This window comes from Aulonocara stuartgranti (genome assembly GCF_965226115.1).
Source record: "Aulonocara stuartgranti genome assembly, chromosome: 11".
NCBI lineage: Eukaryota > Metazoa > Chordata > Actinopteri > Cichliformes > Cichlidae > Aulonocara > Aulonocara stuartgranti.
Window position 1 is genome coordinate 37513457 of NC_138947.1, and position 15743 is coordinate 37529199.

Here is a 15743-nt window from a genome sequence, read left to right on the forward strand (position 1 = left end):
ATCACCTTAAGGCAGTAGGATAAATAAAATACAGAGAAAATCCAAACAATGAGATGATGCCCTATGAGGAAGCGCGTGGTAATAGTGGGGAGGAAAAACTCCCCCATTTACGAGGAAGAAAAGTCCAGCAGAACCAGGCTCAGGGTCAAGAAGAGAGAAACTGCTCCACAGCAGGAGCTCACACACTAGAGAAGCACAGGGATTAATAATAACTGATAATTCAATTCAAAGTGGTGTATAGACACACAGTGAGTGAAGGAGAAACACTCATCATGGGAGCCAACAGCAGTGTAACTAATCACCTGATCCAGCCCTAGCTAGGTTTTATGGCTAATGTTTAGAGTATAGAGGGTGTCCATCTCCTGGATCCAAACTGGGAGCTGGTTCCACAGAAGAGCAGACTGAATCTGAAGGCTCTGCCTACTTTAAAATAGCCTTGGGATCACAAGTACACCATTAGTCTGAGAGCAAAGTTCTCTATTGTGCTGATACCATACTACGAAATCTATAAGAAAACATGGGTGCTGATTATCAGGCTCTACAATGCTGCAGACGTCTATACCTTTGCCCAGATCTGTGCCTGGCTCAGCACTCTACAATCTCAAATTCTCCAGACGTCATGGATTGGTTTGTGCTCTGACATACACCCTCAGCTCTGGGAAAAGCTATGGACTTTATATAGACAGGCTTTACAAATCAGCTCAAATCAACTGAATTTACCACAGAATGGCCTAAACTGATCATTTTCCTACTGAAGTCAGCTAACTGTTGAACAACATGATGTCTCAATACTAGTGTGGTGTTCAGTAGCTCCACTGATACTTGCATGTTCAACAGCAAGTTGAAAAGTTTAACATTTTAAGACAAAAGCCCCACACTGGTCATAATATTATAGTGGAAAAAATAAAGGTTTTGTCTCACCAGCATAATTCAATTATTTGAACTGATGGAGTTTGATGCAGCACATAAGACTTGATGTGGAGTTCAGGTCATCTTTAAAATTAATGGGCATTTATTTAAATTTACCTATCATAAAAAACCCTATAACAGTTATACTGTGGTTACTTTTGGAACGGTCTACAAGACTTTTAAATGCAAGGCAGCCAGCTATACATGTGTTTTAGAGGTAAATAGCCTTAAGTTCCTATGGGCCCGTGATGTTCAGTTATTTTGAAAAGAAGCGCATCCAATGGAAATCAACTTTTAACGAGCAGACCCAAACTCTTTAACTAGGATTAGTGGTGATATTTAAAGAAAAGAAAAGAAAATACACCTAATACCTACAAAAACACAGCTCCTCCTTTGGCAATCGTAGGAAAACCCTTAACACGAGGGCAAAAAGAAACGCTGCAGAGGATACACATCCATCCTTCCCCTGGTCCAAATATATGACCAGTGTAAAGAAAAGGAAACAGGTCTATCTAGGAAGCAACAGACAACGTAACTGCACAACATGGACTGATTGGGATTCTTGTACAGCGCTTTTCTGCTCTCCCAGAACACGAGCATCATCTTTCTATGCATTTAAGTGCTTTCTAACTACCAGTCACACACATTCATACTCCAGTGGATGCAGCGGGATTACTATCTTGCCCAAGGATATTTGGCATGCAGATTAGGGGGAGCCAGGGATCAAACCACCGACCGTCCAATCAGCAGATGACCTGCTCTACCTCCTGACCTACAGCCACTCCTAAAAGTGGGGAAAAAATTCAGCTTGAGTAACAGTACCAGCACTCCGTATGTAAAGAGACTCGGTCATCACTGAATGTGGAGGTGTGTTCAAAAAGACCCCATCAATTTTTGGAATGAACCTGTGACGAGTCGACACTAATTTTAAACTGGTTTGCAAGAGCTGTCACACAAACAGACTTAGCTTGTTGTCACAGCTGTGCTATCAGCTGGGAACAAGTCTATTGACCATTTGTGGCCAAAAGACACAGGCTGCACACCACTCCAGTGGTCAAAGTAAACCAGAACATTTACTTGACATTTTATCAGTGAGATGAGGCGTTATCTTGGGAGTAAGACAGAACACTAATAAAAGTGACTCGTGCGCTCCCACAGAGCGCCCTGCCAGGAATCCAGATGACTCTTATTGTATTGTAGTTAATCTTAGGATTTGTTTGATCACAAAGTATTGGTTCATGATAGTTTGAAAGATATCAGTATCACAGGATCTTTAAACATACTGACTTTACTCTGGGTAGGACAGTGCTTCCCATACACACAGCCACTACATGGTAAGTGCTGATGACCCAGGGAAAAGATATTCAGTGAAACTGAGCTGAATGAATGTGAATGCTTTCCTTTATTTCACTAAAAGTCAGCTTGGATTCTTCTTTTATTTGCCGCCTTGCATCTCATTGTTAATGCAAAATGACGTGACGTTTGAATGAGAACAGGTCAGAGAAGTTTGCAAATCACAGGTCCATCTTCTGTGATGTGCAACTGAAGCACAGACCATCAAACATTCAGCCTAATTCCTGATCACACAGGATAACGAAACGAGACTAACATTTTCTCTTGGAGCCATGGAGCGCACTGTGGCTGCAGCTGCCCAGACGCCAGGTTCAATTCCACAGGAAGCTCACACACTGAGTAAGCACACCTTCACTGAGGCATCAACATGATGTCACAAAGAATGAATGGAAACAATTAAGCAAATTGTCTTTCACCCATTTTATGACCGACCCACCAGCACCCAAAAAACCTACAGAGCGCTAAATTGGGTGTGTATGTAGTGAGGGCATTCTGTGACATTTAAATAGTGATAAATATCTGCCTACTGTTAACCAAGAACAGGAAAGGAGCACGGAAATAGATTAAAAAGGTGTCAAGTTATGACTGTTCCAGATGTGCTTCGGCACCGTCCATTTGTCGTTCTGTTCTTGGCTACGAATAGCTATCTCCAGGCAACTGGATGCCAGTGTGCCTCTATTTGAGGGTAGGGTAGGGTAGGGTAGGGGCTGGGGCTGATGCGGTAGCTAAGCTAGCGGCTATGTTAGCTGCCACAGCAGATGAAATGCTGCAGGTCCACTGAGGACAGCCCGGGGTTGCTGATCGGCTGCTATGTCACCTAAACTCATCCGAGTCCTCGCGGTACAGCAGAATATTCGCACATATGCTAGAGGACAATCAACACGTCTCTAATGCAATCGTGTAATAGCACACTCATTCAGCTCCCATCGCTTTTCCCGTTTTGCTCCGCCGGCATCCCATCCCAGTCTACTGGATGTCGCGCGTTAACGCGAGGCAGGTCACAATATCACAGTATGACACTTGTGTTCGAATTAACCAGTAGTCCCTTAATGACCAGCACAACTATGTCAACTCGCCAGATGGTTACTTGTCAGTCACAGGCTAAAGTGGAGGAGCAGGGGTTGGCAACGCTGCACACTATTAAAAGCCAGAGTAACGACTAGTTATCGTAAGGCACGTCTCAGCCACCGAGACGCATCACCCCAGCTTAAGCTGTTCAACATCAACCACTGTGCACCAGCAATGGTGACCAACCTGTTTCAGTCGAAGCCTGCCTCTTTGCCTCATCAGCTATCTGAGGCGCCGCGCCGGAGAAGCGGTAACACGAGGCCGGTAACAGGGGCGAAAAGAGGGTAACGTTCTTCTACCAAGCACTGTTACCACTAACCCAGTGTCAGCCTCCACCATAACCAGCAACTCCTCCATAAATAAGACCAACGCCGGCCGGCTAGTTCTTACCTCAGGCGGTGTGTCGAACCAAGTTCCGACTAGCAGCCATGTTCGGAACCCCTATTTCCCTTCGTCCACACGAACCGAGCCCCCTCCCCCAGGTCAGTTGTCCTTCGTTCAAAGCAGAAATCCAAAATAATGTCGAGTTGCCTTATTTGCCAGGAACTGGTTTCCCGTTTCCAGTACAATATGATAGTCTATGTTCTTCGGAGCTCGAGGAGCGGGGCTGTCGATGGGGACTGATTGCCGGCGCAGCACAGCTAGCCGTGCCTAAGGGGTGGTGGGCAGCCCGCCGCTTCAAACACGGACACCTCGAACTCAGTCTTCTTTCTGTTAAGCAAGCTTAATGTACTGGATCGATATTTATTCTCAGGTGCACAACAAAGTCCCTTGCAACCACAGCGTGGGGCAACTGAATAGGCGATCTCGTCCTCTTCTCAATTAATTTAAAGGCAAGATGCTAACATTAGCTAGCTAGCTAGTAGCTAGCATGCTAGCTGTCTTGATTAAAACACTGCCATTGGAATTTGAAGGAAGACAGTCCGCAAAGTGCAGGCTGTTTGATAGTAACGGCCAGCCGACGGACCGAACCTGCAGACGCTGTGAGAAAGACCGTATTTTAGCAGACACGGCTAAAGCTAACTCTATGCTGGCCAGCCCCTCTGTGATGTTAATATCGGTCAAAGGAGAGGGGCTGCATTGAGAGCGCACTCCCGACACTAGGCAAGTACGGCCCAGCGCGTTCCAGAGAAATTTCCCACAAAATGGCTGCCAAAACAAACCGCACCGCATACTATCATACAAACTTCCCAAAGTTCAGTCTGTAATGGTGCTAAAGCAATCATTTTAGAGGTCTGCCCGATGCAGACCGTGTAACGCTTCGAAAAGATGATGGTAGCGTTGTCACAAACTAGCACGAGTCACCACTTTAGAGAGCACTTCCTTTCCTCTGCAGGTACGAGTAGTTCGTTTCTCCTGTAACTACACAAAGCGATTAATGTGAGTTTCACTGACAGCACGGGCACAGGCAGCAACGAGCTAAACGGCCAAACACCCGCCGCACACAGCGCTCGTGCTACCTGTCCACACATGAGCTCCGCGTCACACCTGAGAACAGGTGGACACACTCATGTTCGTCGGGGGGAGGACTGAGCGGTTACAGCGCGAAACCTGAGCTGTGGTCGTTAGTGTTGTACCCCAGCACCTGTGCGCTCCACGGTCACGTCTTTGAGTGACGCGCAAAGTCAGCGTGGAGCTGCACCCACGGACACTTGTTGGTTCAAAGCTGCCTGAATTCTTCAAGAAGGCGCTGGAAACGCTTCAGATTCTGACAGCATGACACACCTGCTGCACAGCTGACCGGTTGAAGTGACACGGTGAGTCATCGTCACACAGCTACAGCGTGGATACGACACGGTAACAATGCTCCAGTAAGCTGTGGCGTTTAAATGATGCTGCGTTGGTACTCAGGGGCTCTTGACACCACACGTATGGAGCCGTGCTGCCATGTTTGCCAGCAGGACTCAGGACTGACGTCCGGTTGGAGCCGGTGCGGATTGTTTCCCGTTCTCAGCGGCAGGACTGGCCTGCGTGGGCTCCTGCTCCAGCTTTTGACACGTTGAGTAGAGCTGCTGCTCTGCATGCCTTTGTTGTAACAAGTAGATGAGTGACTGTTGCATTTGTATGACCGGTCTCTTACCTGTGGCAGGTATCACAGAACTGCTGCTCACTGCATTGTTTAGTGGGGGGACCAGTTTCTGCAACCCCGTGGGACAGCTGTGCCGTACAATCCAGGGCCCAGCAACCTTCCACGTTCAAAGTCATTAAAGTTACCTTTCTTCTCAGCTTGAACTTCAGCGAGTTGTCTAAATGCATCAGGCTACTGCCACGTGACCGCATGATTAGACCGTTGACCATGTGTACCTAACAGAGTGAGTAATGGCATTTTTAAAACCACCTCAGTGCTGTGAATCTGGACCAAAGAAACCAAGAGAGCAGTCAGATTAATGTTCGTCAGTGTGATGGTGCATTTAGCTAAAGAGTTCAATTATAACCAACCAAAAACATTTATTAAAACAAATATGGCAGCTATGTGGAAAACAGAAAAATACTTAAACTGGTTCAAACAAACAGCTACAAAACAGGAAGTGTGTATAATGGACGCTGTTTGTCACCCGAAGAAGCAAAAACAACACATTCACTTTGAATAAATGGTCCACTGTTAACCATTTAAAGATACCAGCAGTGTGGGTGCAAGTTCAGAATATGGAGCCAGTCACAGACTAAAAGAATCATTAAGAAAATAATCAGGAGCACAGAAGCCAACAAACAAAACAGCAGAGCACACAAGCAACCTCGCTGCAGTCAGACTGATCAGGGTCCTCAGCACAAACAGCTGGATCCAAAATCCCAGGACAAGGCAGGTTCACAGCACGCAACAGTGTGTGTTACTTTGTAACCTCATCTACTGTATACATGTACATTATAAACAACGGGACCTTTTCACAGCGCAAACAAGGTACTGCACTGATGGACCCAGGTATCACATAATGTTCTCCACCTGATCTGTGAGAACTGGAAGCACCAGAGGAGATGGATGGTTGATTAAAGGACTGGATGAGAAACCCCAGCTGAAGGTCTGCTTCAATGTGCTTGGAGGAAGCTGCAGACCGGTGCCTGAAGCCGAAGAGGAGGGTGACAGACGGCAGACGTGCCAGAAGGAGGTTGCAAATCCATTCTCCTCCTCCGGCCCAGCTTACACGCACACATCATTTCTTCTGTTTTGGTGGAGGTCTGAGAACAAAAAAGAAAATGCACGGTTACCACAGATACACACAGCAGGTACTATGTTTACAGACACATGCAGTGTTTTTGGTGCAGGTCTGTGTCTGACAAATTCAATGAAAATCAATATGGGAGGGGGGTCCTTAGTAAGATGGCTGAGGTGTTTAAGTGGTTCATGATCTGGTGACTGTAGTCATGTGGTTCTCATGTTGCCTTCAGCGAGCCTCTGCACTTACAGTAAAAGCCAGAAAAGGTCAGAAACGATTCTTTGAGCAGTTCGGCTGCAGCTTGATCTGGTTCCAAACACAGACACATATCTGTAAATACATTTATGCATCCATGTGGCTCATTACCTGAACTCTGAATGGTAAGTTAGCAAGTTCTTAATGGAAGCAGTGAGAGGTTTTCCTTCCATCTCCTCCAATGAACCTTAAATAAAACTACAGACTGGAGCTGACAGCAGGCTGTTTCTTCAAAGCCACTGTGCTGCTGCCAGCTGGGTTTTGTTTTTAAGGAGTCCACCAGATGGCGCTGCCGCAGCGCAGGAGCTGAGAGCTCTGTCCTCAGGAACCACAGAGGCTGAGGAGCTAAAAAGCCTCGTGTGCAAGTCCTTAGTCTGAGCCCTGATGCAGAGGCAGGAAACTGAACTGATTAACTGAGTTTCAACTGAGCAGAATAAGCTCCGCCTTTCTGATAACAATGGTAATGTTAGGCTGCGTGTTCTTTAAAAACTAAAGCAACATTACATGGTTACTCTGATAAACAGTTACAGGTTACTCAGCAACTGTTCCAGTCCAACTATGTTGGATCCACTTCAAAGAAAGCTTTCAGAAAATGTAACCTTTGACCCGGAGGTTCAGCAGCTGCAGCCATGGCTGCCCGACCGACAGGCTGGTCGCCCGCCCGCTGTCATCAACCGGGGTTTTTGTTTTTCCTTTAAGAGGCTGGTATTCAAAGGCAGCCAGCCTCCCCTCATCCACACCAGTTCCCCTACAGGCAGGAGCACCATCAGTGTGCTTCCTCACCCCGCCCTGCAACATCTGGGCGGGGCAGCGGAAACTACCTGCCAATGCTGCCCATCGACATCAGCTCTGCCTTTAACAGTGACCCCAGACATACTGCCTTAACCACACCTGCACGTGGATTAAAATCATCCTCACCGATCGGGCCAAGCTTTACAAACAGTGAAGCTCGGCCCACATCTCTCCTCCACTCACACTTTGTAACGGCTCTACAAACTCGTCCCCCTCTAACTCTTTGAGTTGTTCAGTCTGACGTCACTAGCCGTGTCTGGGCCTAAACTCCGCTGCAGGTCCATATATCAAACATCACTATGGCATTACTGAGAGTTGAAAAACTGTCTAAAGTCTTTCATCTTTAATAAAATGATCAGCGTTCTGCTCTACCAGGTGTAACAATTGAGTTTAACATCCAGGCATCCATGAAAACGGAATTTATGACATTTAACGGAGTTAGAAGTTAGCAGGGAGTTAGCTCGCTAGCTTCTATCTAAATACAATATAGCATGTCCTGACTGCGGGGTTTTGGAAACAAATTAAAACGTACAGCTCTGTTATCACTTCCAGCATAAATGAAGACAGAAAACTAAACAGCAGTGACGTTTGTAGGGTTACTGAAGTTTGGCTAGCTGGTATATAATGATGTGCTACGTGACCGCTAGCGACACAGCTATGTTAGCATAATATAAACAAGCTTTTTTTCCACTCGATAAAAGTTAACGTGAGTGTTCTCGGTGGTCAGGAACAAATGTAATCGCATGGCAGGATGCTGTAAAAGGACCAAACTTCAGCCAGGAGAACAACTGAGATAATCCATCCACAATACGAGGTTAGTCATTCATATACTGCTGCATGGGCGGTGCTGTAGTTACATCCTAAGGTTTTAAAAACTGAGCTTAAATAAATGATTAGTGGTAATAAAAGCCGAGGGAGGTCAACAGGGATCACTGACTGTTTTAGGAGCTTTTTGAGATCAAATAGAAGAAAATACAAAACATTAAACATGTTAACAACACAAAAGCCATATTAAACGCAGACTACTTTAGACCCGGAAGTAGGATTCGTCACGTCATCACTTAGCAACCGGATAGAAATAATCATGTCACAGTGGGCATAGCTGGACTCATCTCAGACAAGGTTCACCTGGTGCCCTGAACAGCAAGAAAACAAAAGAGGTCATCATGGGTTTTAGGATGTGCAGAGCAGACTGTGTGGACACGTTCCAGCATTTCCCACAGAGAACATTTGGTGGACTGCCCACAGCACCGCCGCCGTGAACAAAGGTCAGGAGCACCTACGCTTCCTGAGAGATCTGAGGGGTTGTAGACGCAGCTGCTGGTGTCTCGCCACTCCTCCCTGCTGTAACGTCAGTGTGTTTTACAAACTCCTTGTCCACAGTAAAATAAATAAATAAATAAAATCGAAGAGAAATAGCATCTCAGCAGGAGGATGAAAATGGCGAGGGAGCCTTCACATACTTTACCTGGTGCCCTCAGGGCAGCGTGTCAGGTCTGGTAACCCATACAGGGACCCTTCATGTGAACATGCAAAGGAAACACTGGTTTCCAACTTGGTGAGTTGCTAAGCAGCTTCCTGTGACCGTTTCTCCTGATCACCAATGTTAGTGGACGTGAATCTGGGTGCAGAGCCTCATTAAGGGCGCTTTACCTGTAGATGCCCACCACCACAGCGTGGTCTCTCTCATAGGGCTCCAGCGTGAGCTGTTCCTGTGGTTTCATGTTCTCTGCACTCATCTTCTTCACTTCTGAGGCAAACACTGCCTCTGGAGCTGCTGTCGAGTCTATACAGTTAGCCTTAAGGAAGAAGAGCACAGCTGGAATCAGACTCACGAACAACAACAAGTCCTGAACAGGTAGACATTCCTCACCATCACACGAGTATCCTAGCACACGACTAAAACTAGTTTGAGTCCAAATCAAGGATTCAGTCACACATAAGCTGATTTAGCAGCCGTCTACAGTCATTCTGTAGTGAAGCAGGAGACGCCCTTTTATTCTCTTTAGCTTTAGCAACATTTGCTATTAGAAATCACGCCATGTGAGAAACTTACTCATGTTTGTGGGTCAGTAACTCGAGATAACTGACTCGGAAAATGTCTTCATTCGTTTTTTGAGATTGAACAAAGCCTAAGCTAAAACGTGTGAAAATGGTCAGCAGCCACTGGCCGAAGAGGAACCGTGAAAGACCTTTAAGGCCTGGAGAACTTCTGCATAAGACAACGTTAAAACCTTCAAAGTTTAGCGTTCAGGGAGCCGTTACCTGTTACGGCAGTTATCAGCGTACCTTGATTGAGATAACAAAGTGGCCGCCGTTCTTCAAAAAGTTGTGAGCGTTCAAAGCAACGATCCTCGTCTGGTCAGGCTGGGCGACATCAGCAAAGATCACATCCACCATGCCTGCAGAGGGACAGACGGCACGTGAATGCTCTGCATGTGTTCACCGTGCAGGTTCCTGATGGGACGATGGCCGCCCCTCGCCTTCATGTCAAGGATTACAAACAAACCTGTTCGTCTTTCACCAGCTCATCTGCATCACACTACTCACCAACAAGCATTCTGTATTTGTGCGGGTGCCGAGCGTCTTCGATGATTGGAATGATGTTGGTGCGTTTTTTCGCCACGTTGAGAAGGTCGCGACCCGACCGGTGGGAAAACTCTACTGCATAGACCAGCCCTTCCTGTCACACAACACACTCATGTCAATGCAAGCTGCTTTTGTTTCCTGTGTTAAATCTACACCACCCTAGAAATCTTGATGATGCAGCCCATTGGCCCACTCATGACTTTATTTCCACCCAATTCTGTCCCCATTTTTAATCCACTGGGAGAGAAACTCCAGTGAGCCGTGTTTGTCTCTTTCATTTTAGGAACATCCCATGACACAGGGATTTCCCACCGTCCGGTTCCCCAGTTTTTGATGGAGGAATGAGGATCGTAGTTTTAATTATTGTGCGTTTGATCCCTTTGCCCCTCCTGTCACGTCCCCTGTGGTCAAACACTACTGCCAGCAGTGGTCTGCCCGTTCGGCAGCTACAAAGAGAAAGTGTGCGGTACTCACGGGTCCAACGATGTCGGAAACGTGGGACACTGTGGTGCCAGAGGCAGCTCCCAGGTACATGACCTTGGCTCCAGGCTTGATGTGGATCTGGTCGACTCCTCCCAAGATGGCCGCAGCCAGCTTGGAGCGGAACGGATTCCAGGCTCTGTATTCAATCTTAGTCTCTCCTTCCTACCAAGACCGAAGCGAACATCGACTCAAAGTGTGGTCACAACAGCAGGAAGAGCACACGTTTTCATATTTAGCATAGCAGCAACAGCTGAACTGGACTCACTTCCACACTGATCCTCTTCTCTCCATACACAGACTCTCCTACCACCATGTTTTTTGTCACCAGGGCATCCTCCTTTCCCCTGCAGATGAACACTCCTGAGAGAGACACACAGACACACACACACACAGGAATAAGCTTCCAAATGAAGGCAAATGCTGAAAGGTGAACAAAATGTGACAAACTGAGGCTCAAAACAGTCCAGCCTTCAGTGCAGAAAATGCCTCAGTCCTCTAAAATATGAACAATCACCTTCATGTCTGTGAGGCTCGATCAGGACCTTCTTCCCTCCTCCGAAACCACCTCGGCCACCCCTCCCTCCTCTACCCCCTCTGCCTCTTGGGGTTCCTCTGCCACCACCACGGCCCCGAAATCCTCCACCGTCTGGGGACTGGAAGCCTCCACCTGAAAAACAGCCGCGCACAAGAGAAAGTTCCAGAACCTGGATCAGCAGGTCGCAGAGTGATGCATTTCTGTCCTTCACTGGGACGTTGGCTGGACACCTTTTGCTGATCATTAAATACACAAGTACCTGTTTTGTTTAAAGAACAAACCAGTAGTTAGACTTTTTGGGTCTCGCTCCGTTTTTTCCATCCTCAGGTGTGTGTTTACAACAGCATGACCCTCGGAGGGCGATGTAAAAACATAATGGCCCATCATATGAAAAAGGCTCCCACCCCTGCTTTACACTGAAACAATTCATGCAGAATGACGACAAGCACCAGTCACCTACCACAGAAATAACTGTTTATTAAAGACAGAATCATTGAAAAGGCAAAGCAGCTGCTCACCAACCAAGTCTTTCCACGGCTGCGCTGCTAACAGCAGCAGATGGTCCCAGCTTGGTACACATTACTGCCATGATGGCTTTAACAACGTGCCCAGTGGCCACAGTGAAACGAGTCATGTGGCTCATATTTACGTGGAAACTGATGTTTTCTTCCCAGAATAAGAACAGACGAGCTGAGGTCTGACTGTCAGTTCACTGTTTGTATACTTCGTGGCAACTTTTATCTTGATTTAATCATCCAGGTAGGTAAAACCTAGAAGGTTGATTCTGTTCTTCTGGATGTTTTCAGTGGGAGAAACGTCATCATCATCATCAAGTGTCAGCTGACTGCAGGTCTACAACCTTACAAACAGGACATTTACATAATGACTGAAACCAGCACCACTGAAGGAACAACGGGCTGGAGGTCAGCTCCTCGATCACTGACTAATGGTCATGAGTGCCATTCACAGAGAGTGGGGGGATGGCTGCAATCACATCATTGTAAGACTTAACCTCCAGTGTTTGCTGAAGGTGGGACCTCTTCATCACCATCTGATGGTCTCGTTTTTCTTTTCCACTGTTTGAATCCATGTGAGCTGCACAGCTGTCTGTAAGACTGCGGGGCATCAGTGAGCCAACACACACCTCTGTGGACAAGCGTTGCAACTCTGTGGGCCTTGTATCTGAAATCCACTTTGTGTTTGTTACAAACAGTTATGAATGCTGAGAGTTCAGGAGCTTCTTTTGCCATCGTGTTCGTTTAGTCGAGGACCCCCTCCGAAACGTTTCACTGCTGCTTAAGTCTTTCACTAAGCAAACGTCAGCCTCACAGTTACTGAAATAAAGCCACAGTGCTGTGGGTTAGCAGGCATTATCACCTATAAATGAAGGTGGAACTGCTCTGACGCCGAGACCAGAACTTTAGCTGTAATGTTAACCTTTCAAAGCCGGTCGGAGCGGCACGCTCTGTTTGGCGTAACTATTTTTAAATTCCCGTAGAACTGGAACCACGTAAGCTTGTGCAATCATTTTTGCACATGAAACCGGAGGAGTTGTACTTACATCTCATCCTCGGTCAGTTTCCTTCCACATGTGGCTTTATAGCAACAAAAACATAATATTCCAGAAACACGCTTTGCCGATCCGATCAGCTGTTCGTAACACTTCCCACATTGGAATAGACGTTAGCGTGAACTGTGGCATGTTCGCCATGACCTGCCCGAAACCAGAAGTGACGTCATTTTTGCAGAAAATGTAGTTTTTCTTACCTTCGGGGGCTCATAAGCCTACACTGGTGTTTTTAAAAGTCATGTTTGACTCTGTGCTTTTCTCAGTAGTTTCCGGGATCCCCAAACTGCACTGCTGGAAATAGTTTATTTTGATGCACATGCTGGTTTTTATGCAAATTTGCATTTCATTATGTTTTTGTTTTTCCTGCAGTGTATAAAAATTGGTGTATTTCAAAAATAAAACTATGAAGACCATCAAAATAAATTTCCTGTGGTTGGAAACTATTTTATACAACTTTTTTTGTATTTGCAGTTTTGAGGGATAAGCCTCTTAAATTTCTCTGAATAGAAGTATATGTAAAAAAACAAATGATTTTTGTAGTTTATTGCACTTTTTTGCAATTTATGCAGTTACTATGGACTCGATGCCTACGTATCATTAAAATGTGGGCTATAACGGTTGTATTGATATATAACAACTTGAAATGCTCCCAAAAAATGGCGCTATATAAATGCAATACATTATTATCATTATTACTATTACAGCATGTGCAAATATAAAGATAAGCCCTGGCAGGCTTGGTTCTTAAAGGTCTTAAAGGGTTAAGAAAGAGTGGAGCGCTCAATGCGTGGTTAAAACGCGGTGGTTGAAGATTGCTCGGTAACTGGAGAAACAAATACAAAGCAACACTTCATCTGCTGTTTGTGATCAAGTGGAGCACAGAGTGTTTTGTGAGCTGCTTGAACTCTGAGACTGTCACTATTTGAACTTAACAGCCTATAATATTATATTATTAGCAGATACCTGAATAAAAATACTTTTAATTGCTTCAAGTCGTCATCCTGGCATTTGAGGATCACATCCACGATGTGATGATACGAACGGCACGTTTCCAGTCTCACCTCTTCCTCCCCGGAATCCTCCCCGGAATCCTCCTCGTCCTCCGCGGTCACCAAACCCTCCTCTGCCTCCACCTCTTCCTCCACCTCTTCCTCCTCTGTCCATGCGAGGACTGAAACCTGAAACCATGAATCGTTATTATATGTGTAAACAGACACATCTAGCAACCAGTGCGTGGCTGCTTACGCCAGTGCCGCCATCTTGGATCGTTAACCCGGGTCGCTCCACATTTAAACACCGACTCCGACCACTCGGGGGACCCAGCACAACACGCACACAACGCGGCTGTTCAAACACACACTCGGAAACACGCTTAATAAAAGTAACGGGGCTGAGACTCGACTCACCGCCTCCTGTGTGGGCTTTGAACGACAGGCGTGCTCGCGGCGTGCTCGCGGCGTGCTCCGCGTGGCCGTGATGTTTGGACACTCTCACGGAACCGCAAACACACAGACCGGGCTAACGTTAGCGCGAGCTACGTCTCGTGGAGCAGAAAACAGCTGTAAACGGCTGGAACGGGTTTCAGCCGGCGTGACCCGACTTTGGCTTTTCCTCGCGGAATAAAACCGTAACTCTGGTTGTAACGGAGCTCGCTGTGTGGGCCCCACGGAGTCCCAGACACGTGCGAGGAGACACAGCGCGTGTTCAACTCAGAGCACTTATTCCGCCAGCGCGGACACACCAACGGCTCACCGTGAACAAACCACGCGCTCAGACAGCCAAGTCTGCGGTAGTTTTCACAATAACGTGGCCGTGTAGGCCGTCCACGCAGTGTACCTGACTGCACAGACTCACCGAATACACGATCAGACATCAGCCCGCGTTAGCGAGCGTAAGCACGTGTCTTACTGTACCTGGCCTCATCGTTTCTGACGTAAACTACTGAAATGGACGCAGCCCGCGGAGTTGAATCGCTTCTCTCCTGTGTTGATCCTCAGTGAACAGACACGGCGTGATCACGTCCCACGTGCAACTGTGCGACCCAGAGCAAACTTTCTTCTTCTATCTAATCTATTGTTGCTTAGCAAGCAAAACGGCGCATTAGCGCCACCAACTGGACACAGACGGAGACCTTGTTTTCAAACAGAGGACAGCTGCTGTCAGCTGCCGGATGTTGTGCCGAGACAACCTTCCTGTCACAAGGTAGAAGCTGGAATCCGTCTGTGATTGCTGATCGATATCTGCATCTAAACGATAACGGTCAGGCTTAATGTTCACATCTCACATGGTTTGAAAGAGGCGCTTATCTGCACAATCTCATGCACACATATGCACACCTGCATACACCAAGTTACTTTTTGCACAACCCACTGTCGTTGTTGCACTTTTGCGATGTCTGTATTATTCGGTTCTGCCTGGCGTTGCACTCTCTTTGCTTTGGTCTGTTGTAATCCTGTTTGATTGTCTGTAGCAGCGTGGTCTCAGAGGAACGTTGCTCCTTTCACTGTGTACTGTACCACTGCACATGGTTGCAATGACAATAAAGCCACTTGACTTGAGAACCACCGATGTCCACTGTGAGCAGCCATCTTTGACGCCATCTGTCTGCCATACAAAGCCGTTTCAGATTCCTTCCCAGACGCTTAACAGACGCTGACCCTCACATCTTGTGTCAGGTGATCTCAATGGGTCGCATAAGGTCTCACAATAACTTCACCCAAAACCTCTGCTAATAAGGACCCCACGCCCTTTTTCACACCTCGGTACATGTGATAAGGCGGATGATCAATATAGTTGGTCCTCTTAAGGCTCCCACATGGGATTACATACCCAGGACTCTGCACCCTCTGCTTTTAGAAGTGAAGAAGCTCGATGAGAGGTGAAACGTCTTCAAGGAACTTAAAGAAGTCCAGTTGTTTTTTTCCAAGCCCCATAGACGAGACAACTATTAAATGACCACTTCAAACTGACAAGAAAGTCTTTGTACTGATGTTAGCTAAATGATCAGAACACACAGACCAAGCACATCACTACTGCT

The 15743-nt window shown here is 46.7% G+C and overlaps 2 protein-coding genes and 1 long non-coding RNA gene across 3 annotated transcripts in view; 1 reads left to right on the forward strand and 2 right to left on the reverse strand.

The window, feature by feature from the left end:
- dyrk1b (dual-specificity tyrosine-(Y)-phosphorylation regulated kinase 1B) overlaps positions 1 to 4406 on the reverse strand; it is a 60254-nt gene extending 55848 nt beyond the window's left edge. Inside the window, exon 1 of the mRNA XM_082551023.1 lies at positions 3721 to 4406. The gene's annotated coding sequence lies outside the window, so the exon portion shown is untranslated. The remainder of the gene's footprint in view (positions 1 to 3720) is intronic.
- Positions 4407 to 5017: 611 nt separating this feature from the next.
- On the forward strand, positions 5018 to 6031 carry LOC309716940. The gene is made up of 2 exons (XR_014279588.1): positions 5018 to 5087; positions 5182 to 6031. It is a non-coding gene; the product is annotated as an uncharacterized lncRNA (long non-coding RNA).
- Positions 5759 to 14791, reverse strand: fbl (fibrillarin). The gene is made up of 9 exons (XM_082551052.1): positions 14620 to 14791; positions 13768 to 13884; positions 11116 to 11268; positions 10867 to 10961; positions 10593 to 10763; positions 10080 to 10212; positions 9819 to 9931; positions 9183 to 9328; positions 5759 to 6504 (listed from the first exon to the last, which is right to left on the reverse strand). The coding sequence occupies exons 1-9, from the start codon at positions 14627 to 14629 to the stop codon at positions 6480 to 6482; spliced, it is 963 nt and encodes a 320-aa protein (XP_082407178.1). The 5' UTR covers positions 14630 to 14791; the 3' UTR covers positions 5759 to 6479.
- Positions 14792 to 15743: the final 952 nt, after the last annotated feature.

Bases quoted from the DNA above. Each gene is read 5' to 3' on its own strand.
- fbl (XM_082551052.1), bottom strand. The intron at 11,269-13,767 runs GTGAGACTGGAA...GCTGTTTTTCAG, and splicing joins AGGATTCCGGGGAGGAAGAG to GTGGAGGCTTCCAGTCCCCA. The intron at 9,329-9,818 runs GTACGCTGATAA...TTCTTCCTTAAG, and splicing joins ACTTTGTTATCTCAATCAAG to GCTAACTGTATAGACTCGAC.